General features: G+C 46.2%; 1 protein-coding gene across 1 annotated transcript in view; it reads left to right on the top strand.

Moving 5' to 3' along the window:
• KIF1A (kinesin family member 1A) overlaps positions 1 to 21,031 on the top strand; it is a 2,508,766-nt gene that overhangs the window by 263,251 nt on the left and 2,224,484 nt on the right. Inside the window, exon 3 of the mRNA XM_086944020.1 lies at positions 12,493 to 12,569. Within this exon, the coding sequence (XP_086800146.1) occupies positions 12,493 to 12,569 (77 nt within the window). The remainder of the gene's footprint in view (positions 1 to 12,492; positions 12,570 to 21,031) is intronic.

Raw genomic sequence — 21,031 nt, 5'->3', positions numbered from 1 at the left:
TTCCTGATCAGCATCAAGGTCCAGGTCTTGGATGTTTTCACCTCCTTGCCTGTCCTCTTCTGCTCCCCCACCCAACCTGCCTGCCTCATCACACCCTGGGGTCTTTCTGAGGTTATCTAAAAGCAATACCTCTATGAGGCGTTGGGCCTTAGGGTTTTTCCCTGTCTTCAATTTCCTAGATGCACACATGATCCTCAATTCTGGAAATGGGGCATGGTCATACTTAGTTAATCTGGAGCCACTGGCTTCGGCCTTTGAAGACATACTAGTGTTGTGTGGTTTCTCCACCTACCTACTCTAGTGGGACTACTAAACTCTCTCTTGAGTTGTAGCAAGGGTGTGCTAAACCCTTGGCACGCAACTCTAAGTTCAGTAGAACTTACTGTGTTCTAAAGTTTTATATGTACCTATGGTACTGTGACGGGGTGGGTCATACGCCCGAGGGACCCGACAGGATAAGGATATGGTGGTCCGCCGTTCCCCTCTCACCAACTTCTGTCCCCTTTCAACAGCAGTCTGAGCCTCACTGAAACGCTGACTGGTTTCCTGACTATCAACCTTTATGGAGTTGGGAGGAAGGAAAAGACCCTTGCGCCTTTAACTGGGGATATCAGCCGGACGAGACTCCTCCCACTTTTGCTGACGTCACGCAGGACCTGTCAAAAGAAGACGGAACCAGGAAGAGGACGGACAAAGTTTCCCTGGAGGCGGAGGACGAGCGAGAGCAGAGGAGAGCGAATCAAGAGAGAGCGGAGGAAGAAGCAGACGAGTTAGCCAAAGGCCTGAACAACATCAGCACTGACGACAAGCCAGGAGGCTAACGACTCCACGAGTCGCCCTGCCACGTTCCAACGGGAGGAGTGTGGCTTTAACAGGTACGGGGCAAGGTAGCGGGTTGGGTGGAACAGCGTAACCCTCCTGCTCCATAAGCACGCCTGTTCGATATACCTAATTTGTACATAGCTGTACATAGTTTCTAAGAGTCTGCACTCCCCCCCCCCTCACGAGCACGTATCTCACTGCCTCTGTACAGTGTAGACACCAGAGCACTGGGTTTCCTTCACTCCCGGCCCAATTCGAGACTTAAACCTGGACGACAGTCCTAATATCTGTGTCTTTTCCCTTTTCTTTCTTTTCTCTGAATTCCTGGTACCATCCGCTGCAAGAGAGTCCTGTTCCCCCGGAGAACCTATACTTGGGGCTTATACTGTTCAAAACGGTCACAGATTGGATCCCTTAAAGAACACCAAAACGGACCCAGCCGCATTCGCCAGAGAGAGACTTACAAGCCGACAGAAAAGAGTTTTTATGAAAATAAAGCCTTCACTTAAAAGAACCCATAAAGGCTCGGCGTCAGTTCCTCTTGCCCCTCCCCGCGTCCCGCTTACCCCGCAACAACTGGTGTCAGAAGTGGGATATATGTGAAAAATTCCTAGGTAGTCTCAATAGTAGATGACAAATTACTGTACTGTCATATAAATTCATTTTTCTTGTTCTTTATATGATTTTTATCAAGTATATTAAAAACATGTTTATTTTTTAATGATCGTTTGATTATTTTTAAATTGTTTGCCTTTTCCTATTACCACTGGGTCCACATAATTTGTCGTCTACTATTGAGACTACCTAGGAATTTTTCACATATATTTTATTTACCCTGCCCTAGGAGTTTCAATAATCACTACCCAGGGGGTCCTTGTTTTTCTCATGTTGTCAGAAGTGGGATATCCATCCCATTCCATCTGTAACACCGAGATGGACGCCCTCATTCAACACCTCATAAAGGGGCAAGAAAAGTTGGAATGGGCAGTTGAGAGGCAGCTAACATCCACCCAAGCTGACAGGGAGATGTTCCAAAACACCATTACAGCCCATATAGAAAGCATCCAGAAGACTGTGATGGTTCCACACGTCTCAATTCCTAGTGAGGCCCGACCCCTGTCCCTAACCCCTCTGGTATTGCACTACAGAAATACGTGCATGAGGAGGACCCAGACGCATTCCTACAGAACTTTGAGCGAGCCGCCAGAGAAATGGGCTGGCCCGAGGACAAATGGCCATTTTTTCTAGCCCCGTTATTAACAGGCGAGGCCCAATTCCCATATCAGGTGGCGAACCCCGTGGGAAATGCTCCCTATCATGTTATCAAGGAGGTGATTTTAGATCATCTGGGTCTCGACGCGGAAGCATATAGGGTCCGGTTTCGGAAAGAACGAGGAACCCCTGGCGAAAACCCTAAGACCCTTTTCTTTCGCCTAAAAATGGCCGCGGATAAATGGCTAAAACCAGCTACCAGTACCAAGAAAGAGGCGATGGCCAAAATCTACATCAAGCAATTTATGGAGGCTCTTCCATATGCCTCCCAAAGGTGGTTAAGGCAGCGTTCTGTACTCTCCATAGAACAGGCCATAGAGATGGCAGCGAACTAGGCCAGGGCAAAACCTTGCAGTCTGGGCTGGGACAACGAGAAAACAAGTAAGGGTGTACCTCCCTCTAAGGTGGAAAAGAAACCCAGGCCCCTGTTGGACCACCTGAAGCCCAAACCGTTTAGGATGGACTCCCCTCTCATGCGTGGCCCGCAATGCTTCGAGTGTGGAGAATGGCGGCCGACGACACCACCTTATATAATGCCTGGGAAAATGCTCACATGTCACAGAGCGTCCATCCTCCCACTTATCTACGCTTTGTTATAAAGAACGACTTATTGCATAGGGAACATGAAAAAGAAGGCAAAATGGAGCTGCTAGTACCCGTGTCCTTCCGAGAGCAGGTGTTGTTCTTTGCGCATGCCAACCTCATGGCTAGTCATTCAGGAAAAGAGAAGACCACTGAGAGCCTACTGCGCTATTTTTATTGGCCTGGAATCTACAAAGATGTCCTGAACTATTGCACGAGGTGTGAGATCTGTCAAAGGAATACACACAGACCTCCAGCAGCTCCTCTACGACCCCTACCCATCATCGGAACCCCTTTTGAAAGGGTGGGTATGGACTTGATAGGCCCGCTGCCAAAATCATCAAGGGGGCATCTATACTCACTCGTCATCGTAGACTATGCGACCAGGTTCATAGAGTTCTTCCCACTAAGGGCCCCAACGACGTCCAACATCGCAGGAAAATTTGTGGAGTTGTTTTCGAGGGTCGGATTCCCGAAGGAGGTCCTGACGGACCAGGGCACCCCGTTTACTTCACGCTTGATGAAAGAGGTCTGTAAAACGTTGGATCTACATCACCTACGGACATCAGTCTATCACCCCCAGACTGATGGGCTCGTGGAGCGCTACAACCAGACCTTAAAGACCACCCTCAAAAAAAAAATGCTTACCACGGAAGGACCGGATTGGGACCGCCTCCTGCCATTGGCTCTATATGTACTCTGGGCCCAGAAACAAAGCAGCCTAGGCTGCTCCGCCTTCGAATTGTTATATGGACGTCTCCCAAGATCATTACTGGAAATAATGAAAGACACATGGGAAACAGAAGGTGAACAAGAACAGAAGTCCCTACTTGAGTACACCCTCCAACTGAAGTCCAAACTGGGTAAACTAAGAAGTCTTGCCTTCTCCAACCTTGAGCAACAAAGGAACAAACAAAAGAAATATTACGACCGAGGAAAGAAACTAAGAAGACTGAAGGTTGGAGACTGGGCCCTGCTACTCTTGCCGTCCAGCTCCAGCAAAGGCAAGAACGAATGGACAGGACCCTACAAGGTAACGGATACGATAGGGGACACAACGTACAGGCTCCAAATGACGCCTGCTAAAACACAATTTTACCACGTCAACTTATTAAAGCAATGGATTGGCCCTGTTCCCAAAGGAATGAACCTATTGATACCCACTCGACCTGATACATCGTCTACTGTAGACAGTCTTGTTGTAAACGAAGAACTATCCGTTCAGATGAGAAACGACCTGAAGAAGACCCTGTTACCCTTTTCCAACATCTTTTCAGATTTACCTGGGAAAACAACACTAGTAGAGCACAACATTGAAACCCACCCCGGTAAAATGGTGAAGCAAAAACCGTATAGAATTCCAGTGGCCTGAAGAGAGGCGGTGAGAAGAGAAGTACGGGATATGTTGAATCTTGGGGTTATCCGTCCCTCAAACAGCAGTTGGGCCTCCCCGATCGTCATGGTTCCCAAGCCCGACGGATCCAAGCGTTTCTGCATGAATTTCAGGGCCCTCAACGCTATATCTACCTTTGACGCTTACCCCATCCCGAGGGTCGATGAATTAATCGAGAAGCTAGGGGATGCTGTGTATATTACCACCCTGGATCTCATGAAGGGCTATTGGCAGCTGCCCCTCCGTGAGGAAGATCGGAAGAAGACCGCCTTCATAACAGACGAAGGACTATACGAGTTCACGGTTCTTCCTTTCGGACTTCACGGAGCAGCTGCCACCACCTCATGAACACCATACTAAAACCATACCCGTCGTTCAGCTCAGCATACTTGGACGACATAGTTGTCTACAGCCGGACCTGGGAAGACCACCTACACCATCTGCCCATCATACTAACAGCCCTGAAGCAGGCCGGATTACACATAAACCCGAAAAAGTCCAGAGCCGCTTTCCACCAAGTGAAGTATCTGGGGTATGTGTTGGGAGATGGTAAAATCGCCCCACAGACCGAGAAAGTGAAAGCCATTGAAAGAACACCCTTTCCACACAATAAAAGAGACCTGAGAGCCTTTCTCGGCCTGATAGGTTACTACCGTCGATTCATCCCCAGATTCGCTGAGCTAGCTGCCCCCCTAACAAACTTCCTTTGAAAGGACGTCAGACCCAAAGAACTTCTGCACCCACCTCAGGAGGCTCTGACCGCGTTTGAGAACTTGAAGCAAACGATCACTACCCAACCAGTCTTAATATCCCCCGACTTCAAAAAAACATTCCTCCTGGCGACAGATGCTTCTGATGTGGGCATTGGGGCAGTATTATCGCAGATAGGGGAGGATGGGCTAGAACACCCTGTGCTTTATGCTAGTCGCAAATTGTTCCCAAGGGAATGTAAGTACCCCACAATTGAGCGTGAGTGCCTTGCAATCAAATGGGCCGTTGAGAAGCTGCAGTACTATCTAGAGGGGAAGCCATTCATCCTGTATACTGACCATGCTCCCTTGAAGTGGATGTATAACAACCAGAGCCAGGCAGTGTCTAGTTTCATTTAACCCACCCTGCCCCAATACACTATCTCCTGTCTGGGGAGGTGTAGCCCCTCCCTGCGACCAGGACTGGCGAGGGGGTAGTATTCCAAATCGTACGACACCTTACACGACATGTTTTGATAAAGCCAAACCAAAGTTAGCACATAACCGCGAGGATTATAATGCACTTAAGAGTATATGGTTTAGCAATATCCCGGAACAGCTAAGGGAGTTGGTCCCGACAGCTGCAGACAGGCTCAGCTCATGCTAGAGCACCATCTCACATAAAACAAGCACTCTGCCCCCAGGATTGTTAAGGTCTGCCATAGGAGTGACTTATAGGTATATATGTGTCCAGTTGTAGGTTTAGACATAGGTATACTATATCTAAGCAAGGGGTGATTACACCACCTTGCCCCAGCTGAGTGATCAGCCAGTTGTGTCAATTTAAGGACCAGCCAGGTGTGGCAAAAGATATGCTGCAGCCCCTGGTAGGCCTTGGATGCACCTATGCCCTGGGCACCTATAGTGCACTGTACAGGGGCTGATAAAGTGTCCAGTACCAGATTGGGTATGCACCTAGGGTGCATGGAGTCCATTTTACAGAGAGAGCAGATAGCCTGGGACCCTGATTAGCAGGATTCCAGGCCAACTAAGTCAAAAACCAGCTAAACACTAGGCAAAAAATCTGGGGTAACCTTAGTCAGGTATCCACCCTCCTACACTGTCCCTACAGCCATATGCCTTTACTGTACATCACAAAAAAGGCTCTGATTACGGGAACGCTGATTTCCTCTCCGGAGTCTTTCCTCTCCCCGATCGGGAGAAGCCAAGGGGGGAGGTATGTGACGGGCGGGTCATACGCCCAAGGGACCCGACAGGATAAGGGAATGGTGGTCCGCCGTTCCCCTCTCACCAACTTCTGTCCCCTTTCAACAGCAGTCTGACCCTCACCGAAGCGCTGACTGGTTTCCTGATGATCAACCTTTATGGAGTTGGGAGGAAGGAAAAGACCCTGGCGCCTTTAACTGGGGATATCAGCCGGACGAGACTCCTCCCAGTTTTGCTAACGTCACGCAGGACCCGTCAAAAGAAGACGGAACCAGGAAGAGGACGGATGGAGTTTCCCTGGAGGCGTTTCCCTGGAGGCGGAGGACGAGCGAGAGCAGAGGAGAGCGAATCGAGAGAGAGCGGAGGAAGAAGCAGACGAGTTAGCCAAAGGCCTGAAAAACATCGGCACTGATGACAAGCCAGGAGGCCAACGACTCCAAGAGTCGCCCGCCACGTTCCCACTGGAGGAGCGTGGCTTCAACAGGTACGGGGCAAGGTAGCGGGTTGGGTGGGACAGTGTAACCCTCCTGCTCCATAAGAACGCCTGTTCGATATACCTAATTTGTACATAGCTGTACATAGTTCCTAAGAGTCTACAATCCCCCCCTCACAAGCATGTATCTCACTGCCTCTGTACAGTGTAGACACCAGAGCACTCTGTTTCCTTCACTCCTGGCCCCCTTCGAGACTTAACCCCTTCCATGCTCATGACGAGCTGTGCTCGTCATGCAGTACACTGCTTGTGTGCTCATGACGAGCTCAGCTCGTCATGAACCTTGGGAGTCAATGAGTCTCAGCACAGAGGGGGAAATGCTGTAGCATTGATGTGGTTAAACCCGGACGACCATCCTAATACCTGTGTTTGTTCCTTTTTCTTTCTTTTCTCTGGATTCCTGGTACCATCCGCTGCGAGAGAGTCCTGCTCCCCCGGAGAACCTATACTTGGGGCTTATACTGTTCAAAACGGTCACAGACTGGATCCCTTAAAGAACACCAAAACGGACCCAGTGGCATTCGCCAGAGAGAGACTTACAAGCTGACAGAGAAGAGTTTTTATGAAAATAAAGCCTTCACTTAAAAGCACAGTTAAAGGCTCGGCGTCAGTTCCTCTTGCTCCTCCCCGCGTCCGGCTTACCCTGTAACAGATACCTATAGTTGTTTTCAGTTAGTTACTCAAAGAGATTATCTGGTAAAGCAATAGTAAGCTTGAATCCAACCGCTGCAGACCAATGTGAGAAGTTGGCTTGGCATATGCTGTCCACTAGTTATAGTGGGCACCTTGCACCAGTCCAAAACAACCCTTATTGATGATAGGTTTAAAGACAATCTTTAATGAAAGCTATCCTAGTGGTAGCTATGGAGAGCAGCCTACAGGCTAAGTCTTGAAGCAGTGTAAAGCTGCTTGGTTTACCAGATTATAACCTCTTGAATGTCTAAATGAAAGGAGAACCACACAAGGTATATATAAAATATATGTATTTATTACTAAACACTCTCTAGTAATCTCTTTATGAGGAACCCACGGGGGACGTGTGCAGTGTGAGAACACAACCGCAAGGTCCGTTAACTTCTATGGGGAAAGTCGCGGTTGGAAATTTAAAGTTAAAGGACACCTAGGAGAGGACTTTGAGCAAACCCCTTTAGACTTAAGGGGTTCTAGGGCCAATACCCACTGGAGCACCGGAGTACTCGAGTTACCTCACCCAGGGGAGCCGGGTGCATAGGTGTCAAATGTTGTCGGGAATCGTCGTCGTTTTAAATGGCGACCTGCTGCAAAGTGCTGCTGCGGTGGAGAAGAAAAGTGTCCGGTGTGATCCAAGCCTGGATATACTATGTGAAGAACCTGAAAGCAGAGGGTACAGAGTCTGGGTCACTTGCCAGTGACCAGGGGCAGGATCGACGAATGCCTACCGATGTCGGGTGCTTCAGGTGCGAAGTGGTGAAGCTAGACTCTGCAGCCACGAGTACCAGGAGGCGTCAAAGATGACCAGGAGCTGGATTCGAGCTGTCCACAAAGGATGTTGAGTGCTGCCGCATCAGTGCTCGGATTGAACACAACAAGCCGTGGCAATAACAACCCACGCAGGAAGAGAAAAGATGCTTTGGTGTGGACCAGCAAGGTCCAGGGGACTCCCCAAGCAATGGAAAGTCAGGGCACGTCTGGAGCAACCAAGAAAGAACAAGGAAAGTTAAAGTTGCCTACTTAGGGACCCGCAGGTCAACGTACCAGGGATCGCGAAGGTACCTCAAGAGAAAACACAAAGGGCTGGCTCAAGGAACACTCGTGGAGTGTAGCCGGCAATCTTCAGTGGACTTGCTGCTCAGGGTCTAGGCTACAAGTAACCCAATGCACAACCTCGAGGAGCGTCAAGAAGCATATGCACTTGCAAATGTGCACTGTGTCCAGGGGTTCCAGTTCCACGGTCCCCACGAGGGCTAAGGGTCTCAGCTTTCCAGGAAGCCTCAGGGAATTTTGGCAACCCACCTCCTGTGTTGCAAATTCTTTGGAGTCCGGGGGAGCTTCGGGGATGCAAACCGGTCAGATGCGTCTTTGGTGCATGCCACACAGGGGAGTAACTCCTTTACTCTAAGGAAGATCCTTCAGTCATCTAGCACCCTGTAGATCGTCGAAGTTCCAGGATACAGTATCAGAGTTTCGTCCAGGTAAATCTAAAGTTCTGTAGTCAGGGGTTCTTACTTTATACCCAAGGAAGAGGTGGGACAAACTCTGGGGACCCACCTATGGGAGGGTTTGGAAAGAGGGGTTGCTACACCCATTTCCTTTGTCCAGTTTTGTGCCAGAGCAGGGGCTGGTAGCCCCTGCAACTGGTTTGAACTGGGCTATGCACAGGGACACCAAATGTGCCCCCAGTGCAGACTTCAAACCACTCTTGGATTGCACCCACCCAGTCCCAATACACTAAAGCCTGTCTGGGAGGTGGTTACAACTCCCTGTGACAGGAAACCTATTGTCCAGGCTTCCCCTGCCAGAGTTTCATCCAGCAGTAGGAGGCCAGACTTGTGTCTGTGGCCGCAGCATCCATTTTGTGATGCCAGGAATTGTTAAGCTGGTACCGGGTGTACAAGTGTGGCCATGTTTCTCCCTCTAGAAGGGTGGAATCATACCTCTGCTGTCAGTAATGGCGGGGAGGTATGATTCCAAGGTGTTTGACACCAAACATGACATGTTTTCTTGCAGCCATTCCAAAGTTAGCATTTACAGCAAGGTTATAATGCACTTAAGGGTATATGGTCTAGCTGCATCACAGAACCACCCCGGAGGATATGTTCTGAAGGCTGCAGAGGGGTGGCATAACACATGCTTCAGCCCCTGGTAGGCCTCTGTGGTACCGATGTCCTGGTTACCTAATGTACCATATACTAGGGACTCATAAGGGCACCCCAGTATCCAATCTGGAGTGTACCTAAAGTACATGGAATCATTTTAGAGAGGAAGCAGCTAGGCTGGGGTCCGGGATAGCAGGGCCCCAGCCAGACTAAAGTTGAAAAACTGTGAAACATCAGCAAAAAGTGGGGGTAACTATAAGAAGCAGATCCTACTCTCCTACAACCATCAACTTGAATTTGATGGTAATTAGCATTTCCTGAATACAAAGTTCGCATGTAGGAAAGGATTCTTACATGTGCATTAGAGATTCACAAACTGTGATTCCCTATTTGCATTTGCAATTTAGGTGATTACAAGCCTTTCATACATAAGGAAAGTCCATTTTGCATTCCCAAACGGCTGAATTTTGAGATTCGCACCGTTTGCGAACGCAAAGTAGTTTCATACATCTGGCCCTTAATGTCATAAATTCTTCAAAAAATCACGTTGAAAGTATAGAAGTGGGCTTTGTGCCATTCCCTTTTAGGCATTAGTGTTCATGCGTTTGTCATGGTTTGCTATTACCTGGATTGTTGTGTTTTATCTAGGACCCTAATTAAATATTTCATATTTAATAATAAGCCAATGCAAACAAAATGCGGCAAGGCTACTTCCTTAGACTCCTAGAAAGCACAACGAGTTCTTACAACATACCAAACCTCCAGCAGCCTGGGAATTCCCCATCTTTTTGTTTTGATTTATCTTAGAACTCCTGCAAGCACTGAAAGAACGGTCAGTTCTTAGTGACATCTTTAATTGACGTCTTATGTCCAACCTTACGTCAAACAAGGCACCATCCAGGTATAAATATACCAGCGTTTGCCTTAAGCAACACACGGTAGTGTGGAGCAGAGCGGCCATCTACTTATCCGAAGCCCAGCTGATGCGAGTGCCGAAGGAAGCCGTCCCTCCCATTTGACGCACTGAGAAAGGCGCTGTCTTTTTCTCCTGTCGAGAAAATCCAGCTCCGGTGTTTCCAGTCACCCTCGAGGGTTACTGGGAGATCGAGTCCTGAGAGCGAGATACAAGACCTCCTCCATTCGAAAAACCAAGGTACAGAGCTGATTAGATCCTTGGAGAATTCTTGGGTCTGATACTTGGCAAAAACGAACTTAACTTAAACTGCAGCCAATCTACTCCTTCCCACGTACTAGGCTTAGGTTAGGTACACCGGGGTAGGCGTATTTAGAAGCACCAGTTGAGTATGTTTAGTCAAGCTTTTATCTTTGTATGTAACTGTATATATTTTATACCTTTTAAGTATCATATGGCTCAGAAACCATATCAATGCTTTTACAGTAATATTTCATAATACTCCTTTTACTGTATGCACTTTACTATATAACAAGTATTGCAATCATAGCAATTCATTTCTCTTGCATGAGAAAGAAGACTGTTCAATAAATAACACCTTTTTATTGAAAACGCCCGTCTCTCTATTTCTCTGCACTCTGGTGAAACTAAGTATGCACAACTGACTGAGTGAAATAGCTATCTATTGTTTCCACACGACTCTGGAGATATACTCCTTATTCTGGGGGAGCAAAGTTGTCATGTTTATGCGGTTGTCAGAAGCTGAATCCCTTCTTGTCTAATTAGGGAAGTTCACTCCTACCTTTTTATTCGAGAAAGTTTCTAGTGACCTCTGAGCTAGCTGGCAAACCTAAATTAAGTCTAATATATTCAATAGAGACCTAGTCAACCTCAGTCCTACGTCTAAACTATTGTTTATGTTATTCCAATGCGGAGAGCCTATTGGGAAAATAGGAACTACACTACAGGATTGCTTGTCTATCAAGGCCATGGCATTTCATGGAACGTGACATTTATGATGTCCCTATTAGGTTTCAGTGATAGGTCATCAGATATTATATTTCTCAGCCCATAGATGCGACCTGTCCTGTAGCTTGTAATTGACATAGTGTTTGATTTTTATGTATTTACTTTGCTGACAAACAATTTATACTTAAGGTTTTATGGCTTTTTGTTTTATTAGACCGTGTTTGCGGCTTGACTACCTTAGCTTAAATACAAAGGCACATCATTCTTCACGAATTATCCTTGCATGTTCATGCGTTTTGCTTTTGTTGTTGTGATTATATTTTGCTGGATTTACATCATTTTTTAGTTCACAAAGTAAAGACATAAACACAAGGACTCTTGTTACAAATAAAATGGAAATAGCGGTCCTTTCTCAAAAGTATTTACTAAGCAATAATTTTCTTTGTAAACATTGTATATTCTCCAAATACAACACAGAGTTCATGTTTTAACTCCTTTTTTTAACACTTTTAATCTATGGTACAGATGTTGTTTCACTGCAGAATATTCATTCTGAGACAGCAGGTAGCAACACTCTCAAGTTCCTCCAGCTACAACCAAACACTTTCACTGATAAAAAGCCAGATATGTTGGCTTTGCCAATGAATGTTTTTAAAATGTTTCTGCTGCGTATCCATCAACGAGTGCCTGTTAACTTACATTAATGCCTTCTCGTTTACTTTCTGCTGTCACAATAATATATGTCGAGTGCCTGTTAACTTAGAATAATGCCTTATCGTTTACTTTATACTGTTACAATAATATATGTATCTTATAGTAAGTATAGGTTGACTGGTATCACTACTCTATTTATATAATGTGCTTAGTGTTGCAAGATAGAAAGCGCTCTGCCATTTAGGTAGTTAGTAAACATGGCACTGTTTAATCTAGGGTGACACACAGGCTGTCTGGCTATAAAGAAGGCCCTGATGGTGTCACATATTTTATGCAGACACATCTGCAGACAGGGAGAACAGCTATATTGCGAGACTTTATTTGAAGAGAAATGTTGAATACCTTGTCTTCCTACCATGTGATAGATTGCATTATCGGTAATTTGCCAATTTTGGAAGGAACCAGTGCCATTTAAAAAAAAAACTAGAAGTGGGATCCGGAAAAGAATCAATAATATACCACTAGCCGGCAGCTGCGTGCTCAATGTTATGCTCAAAGTTACTAACAGCGAAACTTGGAAGATTAATCGATTCCATGTTTGGAATGAAATAATCAATATGCAGATTGTGCAACCTTGTCAAGGTATCTTCAGTGCTTTGACAATATCTTTTTATTTTTGGCAGTCATCGTCAACCCAAAGCAACCTAAGGAGAATCCAAAAAGCTTCAGCTTCGACTATTCTTACTGGTCGCATACATCGGTAAGTACAGCAGTGACTTATGCATGCCAAACACTTCTACCTTTCTTTTCTCAAACTTTGACTTTCCTTTCTCCTTCCTTCTTCTTTATGCATCACCCTAAACCTCAGTGATGCTATCTTTAATTTCCTTTTCAACTATCAATTATTCTTACATATCATTCATAGCCTTTCATATCAATAAGTGGATCCATTACGGAGGGAAGGGACAAATAAATACGGGATGAATAAAATAAATAAAAACCAGCCTGTCTGCTCTGAGCTACTCCACTCTACTCTCCACCACTGTACTCTATGCCACTCTACTCTACGCAATACCACTCCATGCCACTCTACCCCACCCGATTATATGCCACTCTACACTACTCTACTCCACACCACTCTACACCACCCCACTCCATGCCACTGTACTCCACTCCATGCCACTCCATTCGATGCTACCCTACTGTATGCTACTCCATGCCTCTCTATACCACTCAGCTCTACGCCACTGTACGCCACTGTACTCTGTGCCACTATACTCCATTTCAACACACTACTCTACGCCACTTTACTCCACCCCACTCTACACCACTTAATGCCTCTCTACACTGCCCCATTCCATTTTACATCACCATATAACACTCCACTCTACACCACTCTATTCCACTCCGCTCACGCCTCTCTACTCTACACCACATCACTCTATATCACACAATGCCAATCTACGCTATTCCACTCTGCCCCACTCTGTTCTACATCACGCCGATCTATGCCATTCCACTCCACTCTACACCGCTCCACTCTACTATACAATACTCTACGGCATTCCACTCCACTTTACTCTACGCCCCTTTATTCTACACCATTCTAGACTACACTACTTTACACCACTCTGCACTACTCTACCCCACTTCACTCTACATCATTTTACTGTCGACCTATACACAGACTGGGACGCTTTGGGAATCATCTTTACACAGATGAGCGCTGGCCACGAGAAATTGTTTGACTAAAGTTCTACAAAAGAACAGGAGGTACTTTCCCTGTACTGTACTGAGTGGTGAAAGGGGGACACGCGGAACCTATCATTTTGAGCATATCTGATTGTGAAAACATAGAAACTATATGGTGGCTGTCGCAATTCTTTTTCAGAAAATTACTAATTGAGCCCTGAAGAAGTCACGGATGTGACAAAACGCGTTGGCAACAAGACATTCTGTTATTTTAATTGAGACATTGAATAAAGAAAGTTTGAAAATCTTCAATCAACTTCTTTTGATATTCTTATTTGTGGGAAGTTTTCTTCTGAACATCGACAACACTTGTGAAATATAGAATTCTGATAATTCAGTACTTGTATATAAACCTTGGTGTGGGTCACTTTTTTGTGATATATGTTCACTATCAGGGGATGTATATGGGTCACATCCTCGACCTTGTCGCACGAGGAACCATTTGCTAGATAGGCATCACTAATAGTGAAAATGTGTGCCTGTCATTATAGCTCTGACCCTTGAGCGTTTTTGTTTTATCATTTCACTCCATCCATGCCACTCTACTGTACGCCACACCATTCTACTCATCGCCATTCCACTCTACGCTGCTCCTTGCAACTCTATGCCATGTTACTCCATGCTACTCTACTTCACTCTACCCCACTCTATTCCATTGTAGGCTATTCTATTCTATGCCACTTCATTCTATGCTACTCTACTCTTCTCCACTCTACCTCTCCACTCTCCTCTCCTCTGAGCCACTCTACTCTTCTCCACTCCCCTCTACTCTCCCCCACTCCTCTCTATGCCACTCTAATCAATGCCACTACACTCTAAACGAGACACCGCCTCACTACTCTACACCACTCTCCTCTGCTCCATGCCACTCTCCTCTATGCCACTCTATGCCACTCCATCCTACGCCACTCCGCTCCACTCCACAATGCCACTCTACTCTACATCCCTCTGCTCTACAACTGCCTATGCCACTGTACACTACCCCACTCCGTGTAATCCCAACTCTACGCAATGCCACTCAATATAATGCCATTCTAGGCCACTCTACACCACTCAACTTTATGTAACTCTACTCCACTCTATATGACTATGCCTTTCAATTCAACTCTACTCTACCTTATGCTAAGACGCTCTACTCTACACCCTTCCACTCTACTCTCCTCCACACAGTGCCACTCAATGCTACTCTACACCACACCAGTGTATTATATGCTACTCTACTCCATTCCACTCCACACCCCTTTACTATATGCCCCTCTATTCTCTACGATGACACTCTACTTGATGCCACTCCACTATACAACACTCCACTTTATGAAAATCCACTTCATGACACTTTACTCTACGCCACTCTACTCTGTCCTACACTGCTAACCTTAAACCATGCTGAGTGACGGCCAGACTGCTGTACAACATACCTAAAAGACATTGGCAAAACCAATAGGTCTCCTATAGGTGAAACGTATTGTCTCTGCTAGTGCTAGTTTTCCCCCACAAGGCTGAGGCTGATCGACATTGATGAAGCTAAATAGGGAGGTTAAGCATAATCTGGGCAGGAAATTTATTTCCGCTAAATTATCTAGCTTTGACCATACCCAATTTTAGGGTTGGCGTTACAAAAATGACTAGCACTGCAGAGATAGAGGTGAGCAAGCCACCGAAAGCTTGAACCAGGTCCTGTTGAACCTGAAGCCCATAATGAGTCAAGCTTTAATGTGGCGTCTGCTTGTCTCTCTCCTTCTAACCAGGCTGCAGCGTTACAATCTGAGCTGCCAACTACAGAACTGGGGAACCAAGGGGCTTTTTTTACAAGCCCCTATCGCCACCGGGGCATCATTTCTTTTTTGATGCTCCGGTGGTGCTCTATTAAAGCCAAATTTAAAAGGCCATTCTTACCTCAGCATTGTAAATATGGCCCTCTGCAATGCAGTTTTCTGTGGTAAAGGGGCATACAATTGGTGTTGCTGTGGGCGTTCCCAGCAACACTCATGGATTTTTGACACTGCTCCAGATTTACACGAATCTCTAAATCTGAGTCAGCGTCAAAAAGTAAAACCTTTCAAAAGGAGGTGTTAATGTGGTGCAACGAGGAGAAATAATTTTATTTCTCCTTGTTTTTTGCTCTTTCTATGTGTGCTGCATTCCACAGCCCACATAGAAGGAGCAAAATGCCATTAAAGATTGTTTTTGTGCAGGATGGTGTCTGTTTCTGCACAAACACAATCATCTCTGCAACGCAGGCACCCTTGTCCCAAGGTGCAAGGGGGCCTGCTTTGATGCTAAGCAGCTTTTTTAGCACCGGCGCTGGGGTGAGCACAAGGATGCACTAAATTCTTGTTAATACAGCACATCCCTGCGTTTTGAAAATGATGCAACTCGCCTGAGCAAATTAGGTTGCGGCACCACGCTGCACCACTTTTTAAAAAAAAAATTCTTTTTATTAACATTTAACAAACAAAAGACACCAGGTGACAGTGAACAGTTACATCATTGTCAGATATATAAGTCCACCCTTCAAACAATACATACAGGATGATGATCAAGGGATCAGAGGGACTCCTGCGCCTCCTCTTCTTCCAAATTGGTTGGGGGCGTACAAATGTCTCCGCTGTGGCAGTTCCAGTCTGTCCATATCTTACCCTACTTTTGGGGACAGCCTCTAGAGGCGTAGACCGATCTCTCCCGAAACATGCACCACTCTTGTCTTTTGACCATTTCCAGACCCGGGGTGGCAGTCCGGCTCTCCACAGCTGGGCAATGTTGTGCTTGGTGACCATACATGCCAACGCTACCCACAGCCGCCTGTAGGCACACAGATCTATGGGTTCCCAAACATTTAAGATACATCTACGAGCCTCGGGCCGTATCTCCACTCCCAGGAACTCTTGCAGTTTATCATGGATCTCTACCCAATAAACCTGTACCTCCCTACAGTGCCACAACATATGCATAAATGTGCCAGGTTCTCCACATCCCCTGTGACACTCACCACTCTCTGACCTACCCATTAAGACCAGACCGGGCCCCGTGAAATATGATCTGTGAAGAATCTTTAGCTGCACTAATCTGATCCTCATCTATATTGCCACTACCCGTGGAGAGGAGACCGCCTCCCGCCAATCCTCGTTGTCCAACTCAATTCCTTCTGCGCTCCACTGAGTCCTAAAAAGTACCAGCGGGTCTTCCGTATTATTAATGAGTTTTTTATATATTAGGGAGATGGTCTTCTCCGGGAGAAGACCATCCAACACACGATCTTCAAGGGGAGAAGCATCTGGGAGTAGCGTGCCAATGGGGATATGTGTGAGTAATGCGTGTCTGACCTGGAGATAACGGAAGTATTCCCTATTATGAAGGTGATATTGCTGCTTAAGGGAGTCTGATGTATAAATTGCATCTTTCCCCCAGATGTTTTTAATCTGTGTAATCCCGTTAATTTCCCACTTGTTGAACCCCTTAGATTTCCAAAGGCTTCCTAATCTCTCTGAGCTCAATAGTGGGGTGCAAAGTGTTAATCTCCCCTCCCACTTAAGGTGCTTATTGGCCGCATGCCACACATGCACAGCGTGTGCCGTAGGACCTGCAAGGGGAAACTGTCCAAATCTAGCATACAGTGCTCTGGTAAAGTCGCCCCCGGGCGCTTGCCAACGGTCCATTGCATAGCCGGGGTCCACTGGGGCCCCGTATATAACGTGATTTACTGCCGCCAACTAGGAGGCCCAGTAATATTTCCGCAGGTCTGGCAACCCTATTCCCCCATCATACCAGGGGAGGGTGAGCTTTGAAAAGGCTATACAGGGCCTACCATCCCAAAGAAGCTGTCTCTGGAGAGCATCTATTTCCTTAAAGTAAGCAACAGGCACAGGGTCCATAGCGTTCTGGAGCACATATAAAAATTGTGCTTGATAGATTCTGTATTTCTGCTGAGAAGGGTAATGCGTCTACTGTGCTCGCAGTAAGAGGGAGGGAACTACCTAATTTAAATAAAAGAGGGTTAGAGAGAGAAGTCCCTGTTCAGCTGACTATGAGCAACTCGGAGAGAAATATTGGCTTAGGCTCAGTACTCTCTTCCTTTGAACCACTAGATCACTCCCCTGGTAATATAGATTCTAAATCTGTTTTGGCGTCTGTTAGACAAGATATGCTGACACCTCCAGGGCAAGCATGTCTAACTACAGACAAGACAAGGCTTATTTTACTTTCTTGGAACCTCGCTGGAATAGGAAATAAATTGACTTCCCCGGAATGGTGTGACTTTATTGACCAACATGATATTATCTTGTTTCAGGAAACTTGGTCATTGAGCCCAGTCTATCGGCTTGGGTTTCTCAACTTCTATATACAAGCTATAAAAAGACCTAAAGGGCGCCCATCTGGAGGCTTGATAATTTGGGTACGTCAATCATTACATTGAAAAATTCAGCAAAGGACCCTCCCATCAAGCGACATATTGCCAATCAACATTACGTGGGCTAATGGCCATGGGGTGGCTATTTTCAATATCTATGCTAGGGGGTTGGGGGGGGGGGACACTTCTGAAGTAATATCTGTCCTGGACCAAGAGCTCGAGTTGTTGCCGACTCAGCTATCTATAATAGCTTTTTTTTTGTATGTTCTTATATAGCGCTCGATCACCGGGGAGGTATCTCGGCGCTTGCCTTGGGAACCCGTCCTGGCTTTTTCCCTGTGAGATAGCCCCTACAGGGCATCCCCAAGGTGAAAGCCAGGCATCCCGCCGCGGGGGGGCCGTTGTTGAGATTAAGCAAGCTTAATGCCCAGAGTTGCAGAGTGTGAACCCATGATTAGGTCAGGCACCGAAGCGAGAATTATCGAGTCCGTTGACATTTGAGCTCAAGACCCTGCCGCGTCGGGAATTGAACCCTGGTCCTGGGTCTGACCTCTGCTTCGGGTCTGCCTGCTCTAACCAGTGAGCCACACTTCTCCATAGTTGGGGCTGACATTAACACCACTGAACCTCTAGGAGAAGAGGATCAGATCCTGGCTTCAGAGGAGGATAGCAAATGGGGAGTCCCCCAGCTTGATCTGCCTGTGGTCAAGAGATGGTCTGCAGCGGCAATCCAAATAAAGAGTCTATGCCTAGCAAGGGGCCTTAGAGCAGCAAATGGGCGTACCCCATCAGATCGTCAGGGGAGCAACACATTCGATAATGGAAGGTCAACTAGTCGTATTGATTATTTCCTGGTGGACATCAGGGATTGGCATAGGCTGCTAGATATGATCATAAAAATTAGAATTGAAAGCGATCACAATCCTCTTGCATGGATTTCCAAATCAACACAGGGTTGAGAGAATCAAGCTTCGGGGGAGACAAGGTGACCTTAGATATAGTTTCCTCAAATAATCAGCGCCATGTAAAATGGGATAGATTGGTAGAAGATCCTGAGAAGTTTGAGGATCTCAAGCGAGTGGGGACTGAGGAAGTAAATAATCTGAAATTACATAGTAATAAACCAAATTTCTCTGAAATTATGACAGAGGCTCACAGAGGCTCACACTAATTTTTTTACTAGGCTTCAAGGGTTCTTTTTGAAAACTATAAAACAAAGTAAGACTATGAAAAAGTTACCTAAGCTGGGGTGGTATGATCAATCTTGTAGAACAGCCCGCCAGAATCTTAGTACTGAACTCAGGTCTAGGAATATAACAGGAGTGAGGAAGGCCAGGGATATATATAGAAAAGCCCCAAAAAAAGCTAAGAAACAGTGGGATGAGGATCATTGGCGCGACTTGAAATCTGCTTGTGCTGCTAAAGATCAAAAGCAATTTTGGGCAATTGTAAAGTGGGATAGAGGAGGGACAGCAGAATCCCCACAAAATAATGTTGCTAAAAATCTGTGGATAGATTTTTCAAGCCGCAGTATGCCTGTAACTCAGCTACAGATTGCTATACCCTACCACCTACGGTCTTTTACAATCGTCAAGTGTTTACCATAAAAGATTTAATATTGCATTAGACTGTGTTGCAGGTGGCAGAGCGCCAGGCATGGACGGCATTCCAGCCGATGTATTTTTAAGTGATCGGGAATCACGGTGTCAGTATTTTACATGGCTAGCTAATTCTGTGGCCCAGGGTGCACCTATATCTAGCTCTTGGAAGGGTGCGGAAATAATTCCAGTTTTTAAAAAGGGTGACAAATCACTACCCAGCAATTATAGACCCATCAGCCTTTTAGATTCTGCACAAAAACTGATGGGTCGACTAGTGCAGAATAAGCTTCAATCCTGGATAGATGAGAAAGATATTTTGCCTCCATACCAAGCTGGTTTTCGCCCCCTCACAAGTTCTATTGACCAGGTTTTCTTTTTCATAGCCCTCTATTGGAGGAATGTGACCCTGACTAATGGCCCCCTGTATGCTGTATTTGTTGATTTAAAATCAGCTTAAACTCTGGAGTGTGCTTGCTGAAGCTGGTATAAGTCTAGAACTGCTAACGCTGCTTGTCCGCTTGCACGAAAATAACTATGCTAGAATCAGGTGGGGGGCACAGGGTGAAGTGACTGACTCCTTCCCTGTGGAACGTGGGGTTAGGCAGGGATGTTTCCTGGCCCCCACATTGTTCTCCATATATATTAATGGCATTGTGGACTACCTAAGAAGGTCCCCCACCGATGCACCAGTTCTAGCAGGGGCTTGTGTGCCAGTCCTCATGTTTGCGGACGATACGCTGATAGTATCACAAACTCCTAGTGGGCTCCAGAAGGCAGTTAATGCATTTGGTGAGTTTTGTCAGAACCGTGGTCTAGAGCTGAATACTTCTAAGACCAAGTTTATGTGTATGAATCAACGGAAGACATTCAAAGGCTCAATTGCTTTTAATGGCACCCCATTAGAGCAGGTAGAGGCCTTTACATATTTAGGATTATCCCTTCAGGGTAATATGAGATGGAAAAACCATATTGATATGGCAACTTTAAAATTCCATCAGTTAGCAGGTGTAGTAGCGCTCAAACATAGAGCCTCACTGACTAAACCAATTACCCCTGTTCTAGAAATTTACAACATGAAGGTGATAAGCGCTTCACTGTATGGATAGAAATTATGGGGATTCTCTAACTTGAAGGAACTGTCATTGGCTGAGAATAGGTTCTTGCGACGCCTAGTTGGGGCACCACAAAGTACTCCCACTGTTCCTTTGTTGCTTGATCTCGGCAGGAAAAGTATTGAGGACTTAGCTCGCCTACGCCCTTTGTTATATTGGAGACGGATAATGACAACCCCGGAACTAGCTCACTATGCTGCCGCACTAATGGATGTTATCAACGCTGATCGCTTTCATACCATCGTGTGGCTTAAAGAAATACGGGTTTTATTAACTAAGCTGGATTTAGACCAGGGCACCAAACAGTGGTACTGGTGTGTGCCCCTATGGAGTCCACCTCTTAGAGCGAAATTCTGTTGTGGCGCCGCAGCAGCACTCCCCACCTCGCAGGGAGCCCCTTATAGTCAAG

The sequence above is a fragment of the Lissotriton vulgaris genome, chromosome 11 (genome assembly GCF_964263255.1).
Source record: "Lissotriton vulgaris chromosome 11, aLisVul1.2, whole genome shotgun sequence".
Lineage (NCBI taxonomy): Eukaryota > Metazoa > Chordata > Amphibia > Caudata > Salamandridae > Lissotriton > Lissotriton vulgaris.
The sequence above is the reverse complement of the archived record's forward strand: the minus strand, read 5'-3'. Positions and strand labels throughout refer to the sequence as shown.